Here is a 25526-nt window from a genome sequence, read left to right on the forward strand (position 1 = left end):
GAGGGTAAAAGGTCAGGGTCAGGGTCAGGGCTAGGGTCAGGAGGGTAATGGGTTAGGGTCAGGGTCAGGGTTAGGGTCAGGGTTAGAAGGGTAACGGGTTAGGGTCAAGAGGGCTAGGGTTAGGGTCAGGGTTAGGAGGGTAACGGGTTAGGGTTAGGGTCGGGGCTAGGGTCAGGGTCAGGGTCAGGGTTAGGGTTAACCCTAACGGGTCAGGGTCAGGGCTAGGGTTAGGAGGGTAACAGGTTAGGGTTAGGGTTAGGGTCAGGGTTAGGGTTAGGGTGAGGGCTAGGGTCAGGAGGGTAACGGGTTGGGTCAGGGTCAGGGTTAGGGTTAGGGTCAGGGTTAGGGTCAGGGTCAGGGTTAGGGTGAGGGCTAGGGTCAGGAGGGTAACGGGTTGGGTCAGGGTCAGGGTTAGGGTCAGGGTCAGGGTTAGGGTCAGGGTCAGGGTCAGGGCTAGGGTCAGGAGGGTAACGGGTTGGGTCAGGGTCAGGGTTAGGGTTAGGGTTAGGGTCAGGGTCAGGGTTAGGGTGAGGGCTAGGGTCAGGAGGGTAACGGGTTGGGTCAGGGTCAGGGTTAGGGTCAGGGTCAGGGTTAGGGTCAGGGTCAGGGTCAGGGCTAGGGTCAGGAGGGTAACGGGTTAGGGTCAGGGTTAGGGTTAACCCTAACGGGTCAGGGTCAGGGCTAGGGTTAGGAGGGTAACGGGTTAGGGTCAGGGTCAGGGTCAGGGTCAGGGTCAGGAGGGTAACGGGTTAGGGTCAGGGTTAGGGTTAACCCTAACGGGTCAGGGTCAGGGCTAGGGTTAGGAGGGTAACGGGTTAGGGTCAGGGTCAGGGTCAGGGTCAGGAGGGTAACGGGTCAGGAGAAAATAGCATCCGACAATCCGAGACCAGTGATGACGACATGGACTCAAACCAGCCGTGTTTTCTCCCACTGAAGGTTTTTTTTCTTCACTTTTGCACAGAAATTTACACTGAAAGTGAGAAAAAGACTCTTTACAGACACGTTAAAGGTAAATGGTGAACTACTTTTGAGGAATGTGACTAAGACTGGCAGTCTTATGGAAAAAAAATATACAAAATTATATTACATACGTACAAATATTACATATAACTTGCACAGAAGCAAGTGAAAAATGTGTTTATTTAAAAAAAACGGATGAATCAATACAGGCCAAATAGTTTAGAGATGAAGACGTGGTACCCAGGCTGGGAGAACTTCTGGTTTACTGGTAGATCAGTGACGTCCAGCCAGTGAAGCTCTGAAGTCAAACAGACGTTTATCTGGGGTTATTCAGTGTGTTGTGTTCAGTGACTGAGGCTTCCATGAGAGTAGGTGGCGTAACCGTTCTCAGGAAACAGAGAGAGCTCCTCTGAACTGCCGAGCCCGTTGTTGAGTTCTGAAACAGACAGAAACATGATTATACATGTTGGTTTAGCTAACCCCTAACCCTTATTGGGATCGCATTAACTGAGCACGACGCGGCGGGGACACTTTGTCCACGGCCCCGGGAAGCACCTTCGCCCCGAGCCTTTCCAAGCCGACCTAGAGCCGGTGGCGGCGCACCGCCTCGTATGCGGGACTCCCTTGCCTGCCGTGTGTCGCTCACACCCTCCAGCTGGCTGTTAACGAGGGTCTTTAGGCACAGAGAAGTACTCGTATCGGTACTCGGTATCGGAGAGTACCCAGATGTAAGTACTTGTACTCGGTCTCGGTGGTATTCATCCCTAGTTGCATTTACAGCCAGCATATTAAATATTACTCACCTGTACTCGACCTATAAGACAAAGCTCTCTCTGGTGGGCTCTCAGCTGGCTTCAGACCAGTTCCCTCTCATCAACCTGCCGTTTTACCTGAGAGGACTTCACTTCCTGTACTCGTATCGGTACTCAGTATCGGAGAGTACCCAAATGTAAGTACTTGTATCGGTGCATCCCTACTATGTGCTATAATAACGGCTAAATGTGTGTGTGCCGAACTGCAGGAAGGAGCTGATTTGTGAGTTAAGAAGCTCAAAGTCTCAGACTGAGTGGCTGATTTGTATCTGTGTTCGTTGTGTCCAGTTACAACCGGAAACATTTATTTTTCCAGGTGTGAATGTAGTCACCTGAGAATATGAGCCTCTCCTTCATGATGTTGACGTCCCGACTGGCCCGACGCGTCACGGCGCTCAGCATGATCTGTTCAGGGTTATAGGTCTGCATCCCGCTCATCCTCCACCTGTCACAGCACACACACACACACACACACACAAACACACATACAGACCATTAGCATCACATTGGAGGCAACGCGTCCATGAAATCATACAACTCAGTGATTACGGTGACAGACTGAACCTCTAAGATACGGACACACACAATGAATAACACATTGATAAACAGGAGGTGAAGTAGAGGGAGAGAAAGGAAAGAGTCAGCCTCGAGGTGGAGGACAGACCAGGAGGACAGAAACAAAGGCCACGGCAGTCGCAGCAGTTACCTGATCATATGATAGCTGACAGATGCCGGGCGGGGGGGGCGGCGGCGGAGGAGGAAGGTTGCATGCAGATCAGGCAGAGCACAGGACAAAGTACAAATGTCAAAGAGAGAAAGAGAGAAAGAAAGAGAGGACAGAGAGGACAAAAAGAGGTTATAGCTCGGAGGAGAAACATGGAAACAGCCAGAGGACAAAAGACAAAGACTAGATAAGAAAGACAGAAGCTCAGCTCAGGTCCAGTTAGACTCAGTTCAGTGGATGCTGTTAACACTGTGCAGTCACAGGAAGACATTCAGCACCTCGACACAGCAGATATGTGCTGCTGCCGCCAACAGTTAGATCATATCTGATAAAAGACTTATACTTTATAATAAACAATAAGACCTCTTGGTTCTTAAAGGGTCAGTTCCCCCCAAAAATAACAAAACTAAAATATTTATCCAGGTTTGGAGATACTAGAGCTGATAATAACACGTTAACGCAAATTTGTTTTAACGCCACTAATTTCTTTAACGTATTAACGCAATGTGCGATTCTTAGGCTGTAACGAGCTCAGTTGTAAAGCTAGAGTGAAGATACTGGTATCATATGAAACTAGAGAACCTGATGGATCCATCGGTACCAACCAGGTCAGACTAGCTGGTCATGAAGGAGGTTAAATAACGCTACAAACTAACACTAAATGTTGGCGAGGAAAAACTGTCATGTCCATGTTCAAAGGGGTCCCTTGACCTCTGACCTCCAGATCAGTGAATGAGTTCTATGGGTACCCATGAGTCTCCCCTTTACAGACATGCCCCCTTTATGGTGAATGTTGACATGTAGTGTAAAGAGCTTTGAGTGGTCAGAAGACTAGAAAGGAGCTCTACTGTATATTGATACAGGTCCATTCACCAGGTACTGTACGTTCTTTAACCAAACGCAGTGATGCATGAAAATAAATATGATCAGTGCTCTATAAATGTTTTTTTATGACAGGTGCTTGAAGGGTGTTTGCTGTGTGTATCTACATACGTCCATCCGTGACTTTCAACATGATCACAGTCCTCCAGACTGAACTTACTTCTGAAAACAGAAGATCCCGATGACCACGGCGAGGGTGACCAGGTCTGAAGTGATCCAGATGAAGTTGTAAGCGTTCTGACTCTGCAAGAGAAGAAAACAAAAGAGGAGTAGTTTCCAGTCAACGCCACCGGAGGTCACCGTCAACATGCACGTCTCCTGAAGCCGACACCAGGACCTGACTAGACAGCTGGGTCGTGTTCCAATAGTCCTTTTCTCTCAGGGAGGTTCCTAACGGAGTGAAATGACCCTCTCAGTATCTCAGTAGCAGCCATGATGAGAGCTGTTAGAGTCCTCTAAATGCTGAGGAAAGGAGCTTCAATGCTTCCTTTATTATCTCCTTTAGCAGAGGACACACTGGACCATCCTTTACCAAAGGAAAGGAGAAAATAACATCCCACAATGCCTTGCAGCCGCAGCATTTAAAGCAACGGACCGTTTGGCCATTCATGATAACAAACGATATGCTGATCTTGCTTATTATTTTTATACACTAATTGGGATTCATGTTTAATATGAGTGGACGGTGACAACCATTTAGTTTCACTTTATTTGTAATTAATGATTTATTTGGAAAATGTAACAAATACCTCAGTAAAAAACAAAACAAGAATAATTAATAAAATCAACATTAAACAATCAATTAACAAATAATCAACATAAATAAATATTACATGTCTGTATATGGTCCTACACCTTCTCCATAACTTCAACAATTAACTCAATATTGATCATATATTCCTGTTTATTGGTAATAAAGTGATGTTTTTCACCGGTTGTCCTCGTTAGGTCAGATGATCTTTATAATCTGTTGATAGAGTGTTCCAGCAGCAGGAGGACCTGTGGTAGCTCTCTTTAACACACCGCGGCTGAAGCAGTCTGTCACTGAAGGACCTATTTAAGAACGCACGGGGGGAGCGACGCCTTTTGTAGTCCATCTTCAGAACATTGTAGTTTCACCACGGCAGACTGACGTCACTAACATCCACCGCCGTCGCATCGTAATGACGGAGCTTCTAGTGAAAGAGCAGTCAGGTTCTCTGAACACCGCGGTTGTCTTCTCCTGAGTCCTTCTGAATTCTCCTTCTCATCTTTCCTCGACCTCATGACGTTCTCCATCGAGGATCAAGGAGAAGTGGTTAGGAAAAGACGTTAGGACGTCATTTTTTGACTCTTCGAACACAACCCAGGCCCTGACTAGACAGCTGCTCTGTCTTCAGATCTGTGTCCTTGTCTCAGACTCGTTCCCAGAGTCCTGTTGTTCTCTAACACCACGCTGAGCTAAAGTCTGCCGCTGAGCTCCCTCATATTTCTCTACGTAGTCTCGCTGGGCCCTCGTCAGTCTCTGTCCTCTCGTCTCGCTGTGTGACCTTGTCTGTCTGTGTGTGTGTGTGTGTGTGTGTGTGTGTGTGTCAGATGAGAGCTGTTTACCATGAGCCAGATGGGGTAAGGCACCTTTCGGAGGACTTGGGGGGCATCAGAGGACACAGAAGGCACCCCGCTACACCACAGAAGGGAGTAGAGCCAGGGCTCATTCACCGCGTAGACGGTCACACTCACGTTACTGGCCAGATACTCCCTGAGGAGGAAACACACACATGTCAGCACCCCCCCTTTCACTCCTCAGCTCCTTCTACTCGCAGCACAGGAAATACTGTCACTTTAAACGTTGTCTGTATCAGACTGTCTAGGCGTATGATTCTCGCTTCAGGTGCGAGAGGTCCCAGGTTCATATCCCGGACGAGCCCCCAAAAGTAAGTAGTGAATCACGTAACCCTGAAGCCCAGGATTTTGTTGAAAATGACATTCAATTGCGTCTCCTACGTTAACTGCTGGATTTGACTGGAATGTCATTCAACAAATTGTCGTTTCTATCAGTTATCGTGAGCATGTGTTAATATAACTCTGGCAACCTAAAGCCCGTGGGCTGGGCATTTGGGTGTTAATAAAACCTACAATCTCGTTTTACTGTTAGTACTTTTTTTGGACATTTTTTGGACATTTTCAGATTTTTTTTCTAACATTTTTCAGACTTCTTTTGGATATTTGCGTGCTCTTACTGTATGTCTTTGTGGCTGGCCTTGCTGTAGCGGAGGGTCAGGCTAGTTATCCCCCTCTGCCGTATCTCCTCCACCGACAGCTTCTCGTTAGCGGTCTGCTGAAGCCCTCTCACCCTCCCCCTGTCCGTGTCGGGGGTCCACGTCACCTGACACAAACACATATGACATGCACAGACACCGGTCAGACAGAATGCTGGGTGTGCTTCATATATATATTACACTTTTATGGTAAAAAGGTGCTTGTTGTAGGACTTTTTTGCATCCATTTGCAGCTTTAACAACAGTTCCTTCTATAGCTGTCCTGTAAATGTCCCACAGTATTCTCCATAGTAACACTCACTATATCAGCTGTTTATGTACTCATGATTTACTGGGATTACAGTACTACAAGAGGCACCTTTTTAAGTAATCAAAGGATTATGATGAGGGGACCTACAGTCCTCACCCTCTTCTGGGAGATCCCTGCTTTCTGCACCGCCCACAGCGTGTCCATGAACCAGCTCCGGTAGCGCGGGTGCTCCGCAGGAGGCTTGCGGATGTTGAGCAGCGCCGAGCTGTTGGTTCTGGCCGCCAGACGCAGCATCTCCACCAGACTGCAAACCGTCTGGTTGCCTATTCTGCTCCGATCCCTCGCCGTCAGGGTCTCTACCGTCCAGTAGGGGTCACTCTGGCAACAGAGAGGCGGACACTGAGATGTCACATACAGTACGTTCCGTATAGAATAGCATAGAAATTAAGTATGCAGACATTTACAGTCGGGATCTTATATTTCCGATTATTCCGACACCACATGAATGCAGCACAAATGCCAAATAATATAATTCATTCATTCATCGTCCTGCACTCTTACTGACTACACTACATACTTATTACATAATTCCTCCAGAACTGCCTTCATATTCCTGAAGGACTGTTGTTGTGGTAACAGGATGTGGTGAATATGAATGTGTTTTATAGCTGTGAGGGAATCAGTGGACGTCAGTACCTCCAGAAACCACTGGCCTGCGTTCAGAGAGCGGATCTCTGTCCAGTTGAAGAAAGAGGCGTCCTCATACTGTCTGCCTGGGAAGACCTTCGAGACGTCCGTGGTTCGTCTCAACGTGTGGTCTCGCATCAGGAAGGGAACGCCGTCCACACTGGAAGAGACAGAACGGTCAGCAAACGTTGCACTTTACAACTTCTATTATGATTTAGTATATACTTCATATAAACATCCTGCTGTGAGATCTACATGTGGAACGTCAGATTAAATCTAACTAACCTGGGATTAAAAACGTTCTTAGTGATGGTTAATAACCTGATAGAGACGTCTGCCTCCAGGGAGCTGGCTCCATGCTGCAGGGCTCTGTTAAAGGACACCATGGTGTTCTCTGGGGCCAGCTGGAGCAGAGAGAAGAGACTACTGTCAGTCACTGTGTGGACACATCATGAGGAACTGGATCAGACTCAGTGAGGTCTGACGAAGCACCGACTCACCATCGGAGCTCCCCGTCGACCGATGATGTCCGGTCGCGGTCCGAGGCTGTTGCGGTCCATGATACAGGGGCAGGTGAATGTGAGTGGTGCCAAACAGACGGCCAGGACGATGACGACGTAGACCAGCAACACCGCCACCTGGAAGTCTGAGAGGGAGGAGTAAGGGAGAACCTTGTAATGGTGAGAGCTTTATTCATGATCCAATCATTAAAATGATCTCTCAGTCAACTCTTACTGGAATTCTGTCTGCGAACCACGTATCCAGCTACCAACCAGCTGATAGCGGTGACTGTCGCCAGGGCTCCGATGTGCAGGAAAGGTGCCGTGGACTGGCAACAAAACACAGATATAGAACGCTGGTGTTAACTGCAGGGAGGGATACTGTATGTATATGAGAACTGAACAGTTAAACATAACAGCATGTCCTTCTGATTGTAGACCGACCTGCAGCGATACCAACAGGATGTCCCACTCATCTCCCCAAATGTCATCAACGGAGATGACGCCAGAGATAGTGGTGAGCAACGTAGCCAACACGCCGATCTGGAGAGACGAGACGGAGACAATGATGAAGTCAGATTTGATTAAAAAATGTGCGAGCAGCAAACTCCAAGACAAGAAATGTAAAAATCTGTAAATCCAGCACCTTGTGAACCCAGTAGAGGTTCAGCTGCTGGCCCAGGGAGATATGGAAAAGGGCTAAAATCTGAAAAAGAAAACCAGATTCAGTCGGTTGTATTGTAACTGAGCAAAAAGCAAGTCTGCTAACATCTAGGAGTTTGAAAAAGACTGTTACCATCAAGAATGTGATGTAGCTGAATCCCACGGTGGTGGATGCCAGGATGGGGATCGTCTCGTCCCTCCATTCTCCGGAGCGGTTGTAGACCGACCTGCAGGGTGGACGATGAGGGTGGACGGGTCAGTGCTGATGGTTAAACTCATTGTTGTTAACTCTGCCTGGAAAGCACTACAGTATACAATGACATTATCTCTAACATCACGGTGACGTCATGATGACTACACTGACATGCACACAGTCTACGGGGGAGTCATCGTGGGATAACGGACTCACCAGTTGAAGTCGTTGAAATCATTCTGAGCCACCAACCAGAAGTAAGCCCAGAAGAGGAGCAGGAGGAAAGAACTGCACAAGATGAAGAACCATGCACACTCCCACTGTGAAGGAGAGCACATATATACATATAAGAATCTATACATATCTATATAAGAATATGAAAAGTTTGATCTGTGCGCCAGCAACAAACAGCCAACAGACAAAGTTAGGGCGTTTTCACACCTGTAGATCGTTTGCTCTGGTCTGAATCAGGGTCTGAATTGTTACCATGTTGCCTCGAGTTTGGTTTGTGTTCACACGGCAGCGTTTACAAGCGGACCAAAAGTTTGGTGCGCAAAGAAGCTGCTCTCTGATTGGTCAGTAAACAAAGAGCAGACTTCCAGAACGCAACAATGGAGGGACGACTACTCGGCTTGATCTCGGCCCTGGTCATCTTTTCTTTTACCTCGTAGCAATTTTTCACTCAAGACAACGATTCAGTTTGAAAATGAGGCGACTGGAAAACAATGTATTGATCCTCTGGAGTCACCGAAGGCGCATATAAAGACGTAGGGAGGACGGAGTAGGCGTGCATTAACCCTCCAAAACTGGGACGTTCTCATCCGCCGGAAATATTTCCTTAGATCCATCAGGTATGCCCGTGGTCTTCAACACAGCCTGACGTTACACCTGTTTAGTACTGATGTGAATAGCGAGGGCGAGCGTCAGCTCTTCAGTAGTAATGTTGTCTGCTCTCTGGTGTTGACGTGCACAGCGCAGCTCGCTACCGGAGCTGGTTTCATACAAAAAGGCACAATGCTTTCTCCAGTTGGGCCGTATTGGGGTCGGATCATGTTCTCACCTCAAACGAACCGTACCGCAGTTCGTCTGGAAGCGAACCGAGACCACCCCTTCAAGGAGGTTTCGGTTCGCTTGTTTTAGTGCTGCACCCGAGTGCGACTGCTGTGTTCACACCTGCCTAAACGAACCGCACCGAGAGGGTAAAACGCTCCAGGGTTCCATTCAACCCAACTAAACAAGGCAGGTGTGAATACGCCCTTAGTGATAGCTGGTGAGCTGGTGAGCTGGTGAGCTAGTGGAGCAGTTAGCTGTTAAAGAGTCAGCTCTTTCCTTCAGCAGTTGGTGGAGGCCAAAAGCAGAGCTTAAAGGAGAGTGAATATTGGACTTACATTCACCAGTTGGTCAGAAACACGACTCTAGATGCTAACGATGCTCTCTAACGGCTGTTATTAATAGAGTGCTCCAGAGATGACGTATTTTTGTAGGCCAACCAGGAAGGAACTGACTATATTTGCTTATTTTTCACAAGATCTTAGGTGATATGTGATCATTACTATGATGTGACATATTGCCTTGGACGTTGTCTTAGTTTGAGATTCTGTTGGTTCTGTTGTTGGTGGAGCTCTCTTGACTGTTCAGTCATGGTGACCATGGTGATCGCTCCTCAGACTTACTACACAGTTCTACTATTTTCTCAATCTCAATCTGCTAATGATGACTTCCTGTAACTCCCAGATGCTGTTACAAAGACTACAAAGACAAAAAACAGATATATTGTTGTGACCTCAACCAAGGAGGTTAGCTCGTCTGTTTGTCAGCAGGATTACAGAAAAGACTACCGGCCCAATGTTCATGAAACTTGGTGGAAGGGTGTAGCACGGGCCAAGAAAGAACCCACGGAGCGGATCCTAATCACGGAAACAGCCTTGGCTGAGGTCTGCCCTTCTAGTTTCTTATACCTGCAGGTTCTGAACCTCCTGTGCCGTCGTCTGGCCTGACATGTGGAACAAAGGTACAGAGGAGAGCTTGTGCAGCACTCTCAAGGACTCTTCCCTTCAGTAGTTAACAGGATTAGGAGCTAAGGCCCTGTGAAGGGGAGGTGTAAAGTATGATAGGCCAGTCAACAGATCCTGTTGAGCATTGATCAGCTTTACACCACCACCGTGCCTGAACTGACCATTTCCAGCGGCTTATGTAAGAGGCCGGGAGATAATTAGATGTGTGTGTGCAGCTAAAGAGCATGTGGCTGAAGCAAGATGAAGCAGAACGTTTTCACTTTTAGCCAGGAAGGGAGAGGGCATGAATATCTGCATCAGGGAATGTGTTCTAACCTGATGCAGCCGGTAACAGCGTGGCAGTAGAGGCGGGGATACCATCGGTACCAGTGGCTGTTTTTAACCCGTAGAGCAGCTACCTGAGGCCAGGTGACTGGACATGACGACGGGGCACTGAGCCAGAGTCACGTTGGCAATTTACCTCGTGCACCAAACAGTGGAAGAGTGTCCGAGATAGGAGTCACTTCTATGGACTTCCCCATTCACCCAAAGTTCATGCATCTTTAGTCAGACCACTTCCCCCGAATGTGTGTCTTATATATGATTAGTTATTGAAGTTATAATGAAGTTTTCTGCATTGTGGTTTCCACTGTAAGTAGGCTTGCAGCAATGGAGGGAAACATCTGAACACCACAGTAAAATAAATGGTAGTTCACAGTATTTCAGATTATAGCATTCCCTGACATCGCAGAGAAATTAACCAAATTCCAGATTTAAATTTGTTTTTATATATAGGGCTCTCAATTTAATAAAATATGTAATCACAAATTAATCACACATTTTAAAGGGGAGACTCGTGGGTACTCATAGAACCCATTTACATTCACACATCTGGAGGTCGGAGGTCAAGGGACCCCTTTGAACATGGACATGACAGTTTATCCTCTCCAACATTTAGTGTAAGTTTGGAGCGTTATTTAACCTCTTCATGACCAGCTAGTCTGACATGGTTGGTACCGATGGATTCATCAGGTTCTCTAGTTTCAGATGATACCAGTAGTAGTAGTAGTAGTAGTAGTAGTAGCAGTAGTATTAGCAGTAGTATAACATGGTTGGTACCGATGGATTCATCAGGTTCTCACCAGGATCTGACTTTTCTGCTGCCTCTCTTTTGGACAGTTTCCTGACTTTTTTTGTACTTTTTTCGGACATTTTTTGAACAATTTTCCGAAATTTTTTTGGACATTTTCAAACATTTTTCAGACATTTTTCAGACTTTCTTTGTACTTTTTTTGAATTCTCTTTTTACTTTTCTTTGACATTTTTTTGGACATTTTCAGACTTTTTCAGATATTTTCTGACTTTTAAGTGGGCATGTCTGTAAAGGGGAGACTTGTGGGTATAGAACACATTCATATATCTGGAGGTCAGAGGTCAAGGGACCCTTCTGAACAGTTTGGAGCATTATTTAACCTCCTTCGCTACCAGCTAGTCTGACATGGTTGGTACCGATGGATTCATCAGGTTTTATAGTTTCATATGATACCAGCATCTTCACTCTAGCTTATTTATTATCATGTTAACTTTCACAGCCCTGGTGTTTCATTTGAAGTCCTCCTCTATCTACTGTGTGTGCCTCCTCCAAAGACCGTCTGCTCGGTAGATTAGGGTTCCTGTTACAGGCCGGTCATGAGTCGGGTCAGAGAAAGGTTCTGGACCAACAGGTCAAGTAATCCCCGGCTGAGGAAATCTCCTCGGTAGAGAAAATGGTGATGAGGAGAGGAGAGGCCTGCTCCTCCTGTCCAGACTACCTTCAGGAAGACATCCAACACTCAGCTGCTCCACTTATATATATAATATATATATATATATATATGTATAACATTTTCTGTTACAGTGATTGCAAACATATATCACAATAACAATACAGTTTGTGATATTGTAAATCCTCCAGAGATAGAGAGGCAAATAGAAAGCCTAAATGCTAAAAGGCAAAACTAATAATTTTCATCAAATTAATGCAAAAATCCTCTCGATCCAATAAAAGCAAAGGACGCTCATTGATTTGCGACGTTGGCTTGAATGGCGAAATGCAACCAGAGATATCAAAGGGACATCAGATATAATGAATTCATTAATTGCTATTGATAATATGCTGCTTTATGCATATGTATGTATATATTTATTATTGTACATCAATGAACAACACAAAACAATGACAGATATTGATCCAGAAACCCTCACAGGTACTGCATTTAGGTCAGAGGTCAAGGGACCCCTTTGAACATGGACATAACAGTTTTTCCTCTCCAACATTTAGTGTAAGTTTGGAGTGTTATTTAACCTCCTTCATGACCAGCTAGTCTGACATGGTTGGTACTGATAGATTCATCAGGTTCTCTAGTTTACTATGATACCAAGATCTGACTTTGCTGTTGCCTTTCTTTTGGAAATTTTCAGGACTTTTTTGTACTTTTTTTCAACAATTTTTTGGACATTTTCAGACATTTTTGTACTTTTTTTTCGAATATCTTTTTGTACTTTTTTTTGGTCATGTTTTGGACATTTTTAGGAAATTTTCAGACTCTTATTCTGACATTTTTAGGAAATTTCTTTTTTGGAAATTTTTCTGAATTTTATTTGGTAATGTTTTGGACATTTTTGGGATATTTTTCAGACATTTTTCAGACATGTTTCAGATTTTTTCGGACATTATTCAGAATCTTTTTTTTTTTCAGACTTTTTTTTTACGAAAATGTTTCGGACGTTTTTCTGACTTTTTCAGATATTTTCTTCTTTTAAGTGGGCATGTCTGTAAAGGGGAGACTCGTGGGTACCCATAGAACCCATTTACATTCACTGATCTGGAGGTCAGAGGTCAAAGGACCCTTCTGAACAGTTTGGAGCGTTATTTAACCAGCTAGTCTGACCTGGTTGGTACCGATGGACTCTTCAGGGTTTTATAGTTTCAGGATCTTCACTCTTCGTGGCGTTAAAACGAATCTGCGGTAACGTGTTATTATCGCGTTAACTTTGACAGCCCTGGTTATAAAACATTTTATCGGGGATCTACTGAGCTTGAAGATGTTTGAGGAGTTTGTCATTCTGTCTTCTACTAAATTGATCTCCTACAGTTCATCCAAAGTGTGGTAGTCACCTCCACATCACATCTCCTGAGCTTCAGCAGGCCGCTCTCACAGCGTGATATCTGACACTTTCTCCTGAGTGCTACGTGGTCTTCAACGGTTCCCTCCATCTCTCCAATTAGAACTGCCGGTACAGAACGTCTGACAGCGCTCATAAATCTGATCAACGTGCTGACTTCACCGTGTGATGAACCTCTCCCTCCGTTCCTCTGCTGATAAATACAGAACGGCCTATATCAGACGAGGTCAGTGTCAGCGAGTACACGCGGGTGTCAGCAGTATGCATGAGGTATGAATATGTTACCTTTAAATGGGACGTGTGCAATGGTACAACAAATATAATTTAACTATCGATTATACTCGTGGTTCACTGTGGAGATTAAGAGTTATCTGTTGCTATAACGTGTGCTAGGACAGAAAGAACATTTATTTATTGTTTAAAGTTCCTGTTAGTAACTTGTTCCACGTATAAATCATTGCTGGTCGGTGTCTCATGGTCTCTCGTGTGTCTCGTAGATATATATGGATATATATCCATATATATCTAGATATATATATCAGTTCTTCTGTGTTTTTGAAAGTGTAATAATGAGTTTTGATTTTAATAACTGTTTTTTGTTTACATTTTCATTTTTATTTATCATTGTTGTAGGTCTATGGTAGGAAGGTACGACGGAGTATTAGGGCCACATTGAGGACTTAAAATAAATCAGAGATTTAGAGAATAAAGTCATAATATTATAAAGTAGTAATTTTACGTGTTATTTTCTTTTTTTCTCGTGAAGTTATGATTTTATTCTCGTAATATTACGACTTTTTTTTCTCGCAAAGTTATGACTTTATTATCGTAATATTACGACTTTTTTTTCTCGTAAAGTTATGACTTTATTCTCATAATATTCTGACTTTATTGTGTAAATCTCAGATGTGTTTTCCCTCAATGTGGCCCTAATACTCCGTAGTACATTGTCTCTTTGGCCCTCACTGCATTAGACTGATATACTATATACTTAGACTATAAACTGTGTTACCTTCATCACAATGATCACATGTTTTGCGGCTCCAGACAGATTCTTTATTTTTTTTTTGCCTAAAATGTCTCTTTTGTTCGTAAAGGTTGGAGACCCCTGAACTAAGGGAACATTCAGGGTACAAAAGGAGCCTGTAAAGCCGTCACCAACATGCCTGAATGTACGGTGCTCTGTGGGGTTACTGTTGCTTTGTGTTGCCGTTCACAAAGCCTGACCTATTTTCTGGCCTTCAGAAACCACAAAATGGAAAATAGTTCATTTCTTCCTGAGGTGTGATCAGGTTTCAGCGCCGTCAGCAGGATTGTGTTGTCTCATTATCAGACTCTGTTTTGCTCCGCTGCACACGACGTACAGTCAGCTAATGGCCGCACAAGGGTCTCGGGCTCGGCTGTTGCAAATTGGCTCGCTAGCGCCCCCTAGAAAGTTGGAAAAAATTGAGCCCCTCGCTCCGGTTTCACCTACATGTATGAAATTTGGCAGACAGATGTAACATGTGGAGACGCACAAAAAAGCCTCTTGGAGGTATGCCCAAAACTTAACGGGAAGTCAGCCATTTTTAATTTAATGTGCGATTTTCGCCCATTTTTTTTGCATTTTATAGCTCGCGTACTTTAACGAACTCCTCCTACAGATTTAATCAGATCGACTTAAAATTTGGTCAGGACCATCTTAAGATCTTGAGGATGAAAAGTTATTCAAATGGTGCGTTTTCACTGAACGACCTGACCGTGGCGTGGTGGCCATTTTGAGCCTTTCGCCATGGAACAGGAAGTTGTTGTCGAGTCTCACTCATAGCGCCCCCTACTCACAACAGGAAATTACATGTTTTCTATTTTAATGTACTCCTCCTAGCAGGTTGAGCAGATCCACCTTAGATGTGGTCAGAAAAGCCTGAAGACCTTGATGATGCATTATTGTGGAGACTGTGAGTTTTCGTTGAACGGCGTTGCCGTGGCGTGGCGATCATTTGGTGTGATTCGCCATGAAACAGGAAGTTGTTGTAACATCAGCATACTTTGTCAAATCTGATACAAATTTCTCAGCCATGATGGCGGTCCAGTCCTGAGGTCATTTACATGTCGATATAGACTCATAGCCCCGCCCCAAGACGGTAGCCACGCCCCCTTTCATAACTCATGAACCGCCTGTCGTAGAGTCTTGTGGGAGGTGTCATTGTACTCAGCAGAGTTCCAGTTTCATTGTGCCTAGCCGTGTCAATCGGCGTCCCGCCAGTACCCCCGACACGCTGGGAGGTGCGAGGGCCCGTTCATCGCCGCTCGCAGCTTTAATATTATATTTCATTCATGTCGTGGTAAACATTCCTGTTGCAACTCTCCAGAGATGACTGAATTGTAAGTTACAACTACAGTAGCACTAGCATTGAGCGGATGCACTGTAAATACTGCATTAACTTAATAACCATTGTTCTATACTCCTCCTGCCGGTGTAATAATGACACGCTCTCTCTGTCTTGGTTAGCTGCTACCAAAAGAGGAGAAATGTGATGTTTAACATTTGAGACTTTTGGCTTCTTTTGTTCAATGAAATGAGTTTTGTAGAAAAACATGTTGCCTGTTCTCAAAGTGAAGTATTGAGTATTGTATTAGTACTACAATAGTAGCACTAGTACTATTAACAGTAACCAGTTTTAATCAAAGACTGATGATTTGATCACACATCTATCTACAATAATAATAATAATAGTAGGTTACTACAGTAATACAATAAGTTTGTGACAGTCATAGAAAGTTATTTATTAGTAGAAATATATATGATCACACTTAATGATCAGTCTTACCCTGGAGCTGTCGTCTTGGGAACGCTGGTAGCGTTTCCAGCGGCAACCATAGATCCCAGTGACGAAGGACACAAAGAGCTGTTTCTCGTAGACCTGTAAGGGTTGGTGTTTCACCATGCTCCTTCAGCTCCTTCAGCCTCAACGCGCCACCAGTCCGTTAACATCCCACACGGGACCGAGGAACCCTGGAGAAGATCAACGTGTTACTGAACAACAGAGGAAGAGCTTTCTAACAATCAGCTCAGTCTTTGGACATACAATTACATTTATTCATCAACATGTCATGTCACGTCATGATGCTGAGGTATATTTTCACAAAAAACATGTTGACAGTGTCGGGCCTTGTTTGGAGTAACAACACCTGGAGGAGGAAGTCAACACACTGTTCAATAGTGAGTCATGTCTGGGACACACATAATAATAATATATGATCTACAGTCCCTGAGTCAACCTTTACCGTTCTGAGGATTTATGACTTGATGTGTAACAGGAGATAGGCAGCACTATCTCTGGGTACTTTTAAAAAGAAGAGCGTCAGTAAAAGATTCAGATGGAGTCAGCAGGAGAGAAGCTCGTTGCCGTGGCGGCAGGTAAAAATGTGTTGGCACAGAACAGGAGGTTTGGTTTGTCGTGGCTATCTGGAAGGATTTCTCTGTTTTCAGGGACCCTTTATTGCTCCTTTCTTTCATCCTCTTACAGCATTTTCAGGTCATTTTGGCAGCTCTAATTGTAGCTCGTGTAACCGACGGTATGAGTTATTTACATAATGTCTAAAAATAAAGCTCCCAGTCTGAGTATGTGGCCTTCAGGGCCTTTCTGTTTATAAAACCTTGGTGCCCCGTGTGAGTGACAGTTCCTGAGATAATGTTGGTTTCAGTGGCATGGCTCTATACTGTATATCAGTGGTTCTCAACCAGGCGTCCAGGGACCCCCCCAGTGGTCCTTGATGGAGTTCCAGTTCCCTAGAACAATGGGGAATAGTTTGTTTTCACTATTTAATTCACTATAGAAGGGAGCCCACTGTGAGTGATGGTACGTGTCCACAGTAGGGGTGTCGCGGTAATCAAGGTATTAAAAACATAAAATAGTAATATAGTGTAAATAATCCAGCCTCGATATATGGTGTTTAATTCAATTTAGCTCTTGGTTAGTTATTTCTCTTTTGTGTTCTCCCGCACGCAGTAAATAAAAGCTCGTCGCAGACATGACTCACCACAAACAGACTATAAAGTAAACACACCACAAGCAAGCGCACGTCTTGTCTTCGTGATTCTTTCAAAATGACGACGAATGAAAAGGACATACTTTATCGCCCTGCTAAAACGTAAACTCTGCAGTGTGGGAATTCTTCAGGTTGCACAAGAAAAACGAAGTCCTTCTTGATGCTGCTCCACACTTCCCATTCATTGTCTATGTAAGCAGCTGTGCAGCAATGCATTCTGGTAGTGTGATGGCGCGATCCGAGAGACGGAGCGTCACGTCGCCCGCTCCTCATTTGTATAAAGTTGCGGTCTCGGCTACTTTATGAGATCACTGCTTTGGTCCAGAACAGATGTCTGCAGAGGGTCTGGTGGGGGGGGCATTGATCATCACACTACTTATGAACACAGAGCCACTGGAAGCTGTGGGCCCAATTATAAACACCCACCACGACCACAGTTCTCTGCCTAGACCGGACCACGAGGATCAGGTTTTCTAGACAGAACACAAAGTCCAGCTGAAATAAAACGTCTAACATTTTATTGTTTGTCTCTTTTGATAAAAGGCGGCGACGAACAGCAGCGTCCCGTCAGATAGAGGGAGATAAGGACGTGTTTCCTGGTCAACGTCCTGAACAAAACAAACTGCTCCTTTGTCCTTATCGCTGAGCAGAGACATTACAACATGACGAGGGGGGGGGGGGACCGGGCTGAATCTGTGTCTGTCCACAGCAACAACTCTCTGTTTCCATGTCACTGACACACTTTCAAACACACAACAAGACTCGGTCCAAACCCAGTATCAGTCTGGACCGTATCTGGTCAGGATGTGAAATTGTGTCTAAATTGTTCCACCAATAGTCAGAGGTCAGAGGTCATGTCTATCATGTTTAGTGAACAGTTTTATATCTTAATGTTTGATTGAAACTTATAATGAAGCCAATGACATTCAGTAATAGTGAATGGTAACATTTACTAGTCAGTATTTTATACAAGGTGAAACGGTATTAGCATGACATACAGTCTGCAGGTTAACAGTATTTCAGTTTTGTATTAAAGCATGTGTATCTAAAGCATTCATCATATAAGTGGTGTGGAACAATATAAACATACCTCACTAAAGTTCATGTCATCACTGACGTTGTTGCTGCCGTATTTATTCCTAGATGGAGTGTTAATGGAGCAGATACAATGTTAACATAGCCTGGCTCTGATCCATCCAGACTCCATTCAGAAAACAAGTGTTTTAAGAGATGTTTGCTTGTTGTCATGGTAACAGGCCCGACAACGCATGAATTCGGTCTTTTTACTAATCAACATCGTAATGCCGTTATTTCGGCATCATTTATTGCAATTAAATCACAACACAGTCTGTTTATTTTGGGTTCATACGGCAGTAGCAACGTGTGTCTGCTAGATACAGATACAGTATGTGAATACAGCTCGCCGCCGGGTGACGTCATGAACCCAGACACGACGGCATTTGGTTTTCTGACATATCTGGGACTTAACCAACATGTACAAAGCAGCAACAGAGGTTATTTGTGGAGGAAAGCAAGGTGAAAATGTGCTTGGCGCTTGGTGTGAATGCACGGTAACACAATACGAAGCAACAACATAACGTAACTTAAACCAACATAAACAATAGCACATGCACAACAACAGCACGATGTAACGAGACATTGAACCACTGACACGCTCCTCAGAAAACCTAAACACAGAACTGTTCTCCGCCTTTTCATTTTGAAAGAGCAACGACCAATGAGGGAACTCCAACAGTCAGCCGACCAATCCTGTAACTTCATCAGTCAGTCACTCAGTCAGTCAGTCAGTCAGTCAGTCAGTCAGTAACATACTTTTGCGTTTGTAGGGCTGGTCCTCTGCGTTCCAGCCAAACATACAAATAGAGAAACAAACCTTTGACTCACAAGAAGATTCAACCAGACAAAAAGAGCTCATTTGTAATTTGAAGATGTAAATGTTTAGATTCTGCTCTCAATCAGCAACCTGGGCTTCATCCTTCATACAGTTTATTTACAGATTAACTACCAATCAGTTAGTGGCAGCCGCCCGTTCTCTGCTGCTTGCTGCTGTGTGTTTTTCTGGTTGAATCACTGAGTGATTGGAGGCTGATTCAGTTCACCTGTTGGCTCTTAATGATAGTTGAGAGCAGCTTGGTGCGTTTTCCTCTCGGCCAATCAGGGTGTGACGACGCCCCTTAGGAAGGAAACTGCACCTTCAGAGTCATTCTGATCTCTCCTTCACTAACAGCAACACATCTATTATCAGCCAAGCCAGAAACTCTGCTCTGTTTTAGGCCCTTCTGATTCCTTTTGCTCTGCTGTGTGTTGCTGATTGAGGCTGTTGACCGTCCTAGTGGAGGAAACACTGAATAAACATTTTAGGCATAAAAAAAATAGAAGAATCTGTCTGGAGCCACAAAACATGTGATCATTGTGATGAAGGTAACACAGTTTATAGTCTAAGTATATAGTATATAAGTCTAACGCAGTGAGGGCCAAAGAGACAATGTACTACGGAGTATTAGGACCACATTGAGGGAAAAACATCTGAGATTTACACAATAAAGTCACAATATTACGAGAATAAAGTCAGAATATTACGAGAATAAAAGTCGTAATATTGCGAGAATAAAGTCTTAATTTTAAGAGAAATAAAAGTCGTAATATTACGAAAATAAAGTCATAACTTTACAAGAAAAAAAAGGAAATAACATGTAAAATTACTATTTTATAATATTATGAATTTATTCTTGTAATATTCTGACTTTATTCTCTAAATCTCAGATTTATTTTGTTTCCTCAATGTGGCCCTAACCCTCTGTCGTACCGTCGTACCATAGACCTACAACAAGGATAAATAAAAATGAAAATGTAAACAAACAACAGTTATTCATTTCCATTTTTAAAGATCCAAAGGGAGCCGCTGGAGAGGAGCTGAAGAGACGCAGGTTGCTGAACGCTGTCTCAGAGCAATAGAGGAGTGAAGTGTCTGAACCCAGACTGGTTCCTAGTTCACCTCATGACCATGCTCGGTGGTAGAAATGCTCCGTGGTAGAAAGCCACAATGAGACAATAGGCCAACCTGGCTGGAATCAGGCCGCCGTGGTTTCAGCTCCAGTTGGCCCTTGTTTCAGGATGTGAATGCTGGGAATCTGCCAACTCCTCTGAATGTGGGAGACGGCTCCCTCAGGCCTGCTGGGAGTTTCCATATAATAACCAGCCAACAGTGAAAGGATGCAGGTCTGCGAGGTGGATGCACAACAATTATTTCCCCCTTTTGAAGATTGTTAGATTTAGGTTAGCACTGAATCCTAAACAAACGTTCACACTGATCCCCTGAGAACACCTGAGTAGGAAACACAGCTCAAGTACTATACAGCATGTGACACACAATACCCAACAACATGGAGTTCATCGGCACCGAGCCAGGTAGATTCAGCTATTCTTTTAAATGTCTTTAAGTCATTTGAGCCGGTTCTGTCAGACATTAAAACATTTAAAGAGAAGTACAAGACGGGGTTGTAGTGAACCACCATCATTCACAAAATATATTGAATTTTCTCTAAAAATTGTGGCGTTTTTTTCATGTAAATTTATGACTTTATTCTCATAATATTACGACTTTTTCTCGTAAAGTTATGACTTTATTCTCGTAATATTGTGACTTTATTGTGTAAATCTCAGATGTTTTTTCCCTCCATGTGGCCCTAATACTCCGTGGTACATTGTCTCTTTGTCCCTCACTGCGTTAGACTTATATACTATATACTTAGACTATAAACTGTGTTACCTTCATCACAATGATCACATGTTTTGCGGCTCCAGACACATTTTGTTGTTGTTGTTGTGTTTTTGCCTAGAATGTCTCTTTTGATAGTAAAGGTTGCTGACCGCTGCTCTGGGATGTAAAGCTTCTTGTGTGTCTGGAGTGAACTGATAAATAACTCCACATAAATGGTGTCTGGTACAGGATGTGTTCAGTACAAACATTTGTCTTTCCCATAGTCACCTTTCTTCTGTCAATCAGCAGGTAGCCCCGCCCTAAAGCATCCCCTGCTTTATGGTCTATCTGACTCTAAATGGGACCATCATTTACTAAATGAACATCATGCTGTATTGAAGAAGACTTGAAACTAGTGATTGAGACCATAAACTCATGTTTACAATGTTTACTGAGGTAATAAATCAAGAGAGAATCAGAGACTTCTATAGAACCAGAGGAGTCGTCCCTGCTGGCTGGTAGACAGGATGAAGGTTTAAGGCACACGGCTGTGAAAAGAACAAAGGCAATGCTTGTTGCAACACCAAATATCATAAAAGAGATCCGACTGTTATCGGAAAATTTAAGTATTCCTGGATCCGGGGCTGAAGATGAATCTACTAATAATAAAATGTGTGCATTATAAATCAGCGTGCCTTTGAAGGGATGTCTTCTGTTATTTACAGTGAAACCACAGAGAGCGACCGTACACAGACAGTTCTCAGAACACTACAATGCAAAAAGCTTTGGACCGCGATGAATATGAGTTTTGATGAACCTGCATCAACCTGATGAAAACACGCATTAGTGGCGGTATAAGATCAACCTTGTTTATGACATTTGGGGTTGTGAAGAGTCAGCAGAGTTTATTTACAGAGGCAGGAGCTGTAATGTTGACTGGTGGAATCCATCGTTACCAAAACCACATCATGCTAGCGTGTCGTGAAAGAGGCTAAATAACGCTCCGAACTAATGTAACATGACGTTCTTATGTAAACACTAAAGCTGTCAGAGTTAACGCCATAATAATGCCATAATAACGCTATAACAACAACGCAATAACAATAACGCAATAACAACAACAACGTGATAACAACAACAACAACACCGCAATAACAACAACAACAACAACAACAACAACAACAACAACACCAACGCAATAACAACAACAATAACAACGCAATAACAACAACGCAATAATAACAACAACAACAACAACGCAACAACAACAACAACGTGATAATGCGTTTGCGCAAAATTGTTTTAACGCCACTAATTTCTTGTGATTTTGAGGTTGTAGCGGCTCAGTTTAAAAGCTAGAGTGAAGATACTGGTATCATAGTAAACTACAGAACCTGATGGATCCATCGGTACCAATCATGTCAGACTAGCTGGTCGTGAAGGAGGTTAAATAACACTCCAAACTTACACTAAATGTTGGAGAGGAAAAACTGTCATGTCCATTTTCAAAGGGGTCCCTTGACCTCTGACCTCCAGATGTGTGAATGTAAATGGGTTCTATGGGTACCCACGAGTCTCCCCTTTACAGACATGCCCACTTTATGTTAATCATGCGATTAATCGCAATTCAATGTTTGAATCAATTGACAGCCCTAAGGACAGACTGTCCCGGTGACACTTTGTCCACGGCCCCGGGAAGCACCTTCGCCCCGAGCCTTTCCACGCCGACCTAGAGCCGGTGGCAGCGCAGCGCCTCGTATGCGGAACTCCCCAGCCTGCCGTGTGTCGCTCACACCCTCCAGCTGGCTGTTAACGAGGGTCTTTAGGCTCAGAGAAGTACTCGTATCGGCGAGTACCCAGATGTAAGTACTTGTACTCGGTCTCGGTGGTATCCCTAATTCATCCCTAGTTGCATTTACAGCCAGCATATTAAATATTACTCACCTGTACTCGACCTATAAGACAAAGCTCTCTCTGGTGGGCTCTCAGCTGGCTTCAGACCAGTTCCCTCTCATCAACCTGCCTTTTACCTGAGAGGACTTCACTTCCTCTCCTCACCTCCTCGCCCGCTTCCAGAAGAGTAACCTGGTTCAGCCTGCAGGCCCGTCGCAGTGTCAAAGTTGTCGTGGAGTTCGATTTATGTGCTCATTGAATGATAATACAACATAATCCACTAAGTCTCAGAGCCGCTGCCATATGTGTCTATTATTAGCCTCTTTTATCTCGGTCACTGTCGCCTCGTTCCAGGCTTCCATCGTTCACTCCTTCATGAAATTTATATATGCATTCATTAATAGCTTCCTTAATCTTTCAGCAGATTCAGCCATAAATAGAGTTTCCATTAGTGCCACGTGCTCGTTACCAGCCGGAGCACGAGGGCACGGACTGGAAACGAAGCTGCTGTCGAGGTTATTTCAGTAAACGCTGATGTTCTCCGGAACCCTAACCGCTAACCTGCGTGATCCATCAAGTGGTCATGAGACACGAGTGAGACGCTGTTGTCCTGTCCTGCACATCATCAGCCGAGCAACACCTGCCAGTTCTGAAGCAAACGGATTTATTAAAAGGTGATACTAGTCTGACAGATGATTTATTAAAGGTGATATCAGTCTGACAGACGCAGCGAGGATCGGGGGTACAGATAGAGACAGAGATGAACATTGGAAGTCAGATATGTCTTCTACTAATCACATTTGGGAGGACAAAGGGACGAACCAATGTGATTAAAGCTGGATGCATTTGCTTTGCAAAGATGATGACGTCACCGTTTGGTTGTCAAAGACTTCCAGAACCCCACCCTCCCCCCCGACGGGTCAATAAATCCGCCTTCGTTATAATAAACCTTCAGTCAAACATGTGGGAACATCTGGATTATGTAAAAGGATTAGTTTCAGTCATATTTTAATTACCATAAAGGCCTCTATATCTACCTCATCACTTCAGTGTTTCACCATGCCAGAAACATGATCTCATTACCCAGAAAGTTGCATGATGGGAAATGGAGTCAGATGAAGAGTAATCCAGTTCAGTGTGTCTTCATAATAACGCGTTTGTTTCAACGCCACTAATTTCTTAAACGCATTAACGCAACTGATATATATATATATATACTGGCATCATAGTAAACTATAAAACCTGATGAATCCATCGGTACCAACCATGTCAGACTAGCTGGTCATGAAGAGGTTAAATAACGCTCCAAACTGTCATGTCCATGTTCAAATGGGTCCCTTGACCTCTGACCTCCAGATCAGTGAATGTAAATGGGTTCTATGGGTACCCACGAGTCTCCCCTTTACAGACATGCCCACTTTATGATCATCACATGCAGTTTGGGGCAAGTCATAGTCAAGTCAGCACACTGACACACTGAAAGCTGTTGTTGCCTGTTGGGCTGCAGTTTGCCATGTTATGATTGGAGCATATTGTTTTATGCTAAATGCAGTACCTGTGAGGGTTTCTGATCAATATCTGTCATTGATCTGTATTTTTTATATTTATTTATTTATCTATCTATTTATTCTTTTTTTTTCATCTATTACATTTTTATTTTTTCATTTATTTATCTATTTTTTATTTTTCATTTGTATATATATTTAAGACTTTACATTTAAATTGTTCAATATATTTATTGATTTTTTTATTTTTTAATATTTATTATTTATCTATTCATGTTTACTTTAAATTTTTATTTTTCATGTCTATTTATCTATAAATTTATTTTTTATATTTATGTATTTATATATTTTATTATACATAAGTAAGTACATACACTACATATACATTATGCATAAGTACCTGTGAGGGTTTCTGGATCAATATCTGTCATTGTTTTGTGTTGTTCATTGATTTGTATTTTTTATATTTATTTATTCATCTATCAATTTATTAATTTTTTTATCTATTACATTTATTTATCTATTTTTTATTTTACATTTTTATATGTATTTTAGACTTTACATTTAAATTGTTCAATATATTTATTCATTTTTTATTCATTTTTAATATTTATTATTTATCGAATTATTTTTACTTTCAATTTAAATTTTTCATGTCTATTTATTTATTTTATTATACATAAGTACATATACTACATATACATTATGTATCTGTCATTGTTTTGTGTTGTTCATTGATTTACAATAATAAATATATCCATACCAGTATACCTGTGAGGTTTGTTTTGTCCTCCCATGTTGATAAGAGTATTAAATACTGGACTAATCTCCCTCATTCATTCTCTCTCTGCTCATTTAGAACAGAACCTTTTCTTTCATATCTCTCATCCTGTTGTCATGGAGACGGCAGGGTGTCACTAGATGCACACATTACTGCTGATATTTGTCCATAAATCTATAAAGAGGGGTCTTCTGAAGACCTGATGGGATAAATAAAGTATGAAAGTGTTCCCAGTCACAGCAGTGAGGACAGATATCACTCAGCTGAGCTCCAGCAGCTGATCAGTCAACAGTAAACAGAGACAGTTACTCAGATTAATGAAGAAGTAAAGATGTCCCCTCACCTCCACGACAGCCTCGGATGTCCTGGACAGAGCTGGAGACGGTTAGTCACTTCTCTGGATGGATGTCCACATTGTGTCTCTTCAGTTTGTCTAATTATTGATTACATATCACTGATCATGTTGTCAATAAGTCCCAGGACACTTTCTCGTTGAATAGAGCCCT

The 25526-nt window shown here is 43.2% G+C and overlaps 1 protein-coding gene across 7 annotated transcripts; it reads right to left on the bottom strand.

The window, feature by feature from the left end:
• Nucleotides 1-1100: 1100 nt before the first annotated feature.
• On the bottom strand, nucleotides 1101-25526 carry gdpd5a (glycerophosphodiester phosphodiesterase domain containing 5a). 7 transcript variants are annotated; one of them, XM_037749364.1, is made up of 18 exons: nucleotides 25364-25526; nucleotides 15899-16083; nucleotides 13081-13281; nucleotides 8146-8249; nucleotides 7870-7963; nucleotides 7720-7779; nucleotides 7518-7616; nucleotides 7309-7402; nucleotides 7074-7219; nucleotides 6895-6977; nucleotides 6583-6733; nucleotides 6034-6264; nucleotides 5598-5743; nucleotides 4969-5116; nucleotides 3539-3621; nucleotides 2479-2493; nucleotides 2105-2217; nucleotides 1101-1396 (listed from the first exon to the last, which is right to left on the bottom strand). In XM_037749364.1, the coding sequence occupies exons 2-18, from the start codon at nucleotides 16013-16015 to the stop codon at nucleotides 1305-1307; spliced, it is 1977 nt and encodes a 658-aa protein (XP_037605292.1). In that variant the 5' UTR covers nucleotides 16016-16083; nucleotides 25364-25526; the 3' UTR covers nucleotides 1101-1304. The 7 variants fall into 7 exon arrangements, with proteins under 7 accessions (XP_037605292.1, XP_037605293.1, XP_037605296.1 ...); XM_037749365.1 differs by having other exon boundaries at nucleotides 1244-1396; nucleotides 6043-6264; XM_037749368.1 differs by lacking the exon at nucleotides 13081-13281 and having other exon boundaries at nucleotides 1244-1396; nucleotides 6043-6264.

Source organism: Sebastes umbrosus, chromosome 17 (assembly GCF_015220745.1).
Source record: "Sebastes umbrosus isolate fSebUmb1 chromosome 17, fSebUmb1.pri, whole genome shotgun sequence".
In the NCBI taxonomy this organism is placed as follows: domain Eukaryota; kingdom Metazoa; phylum Chordata; class Actinopteri; order Perciformes; family Sebastidae; genus Sebastes; species Sebastes umbrosus.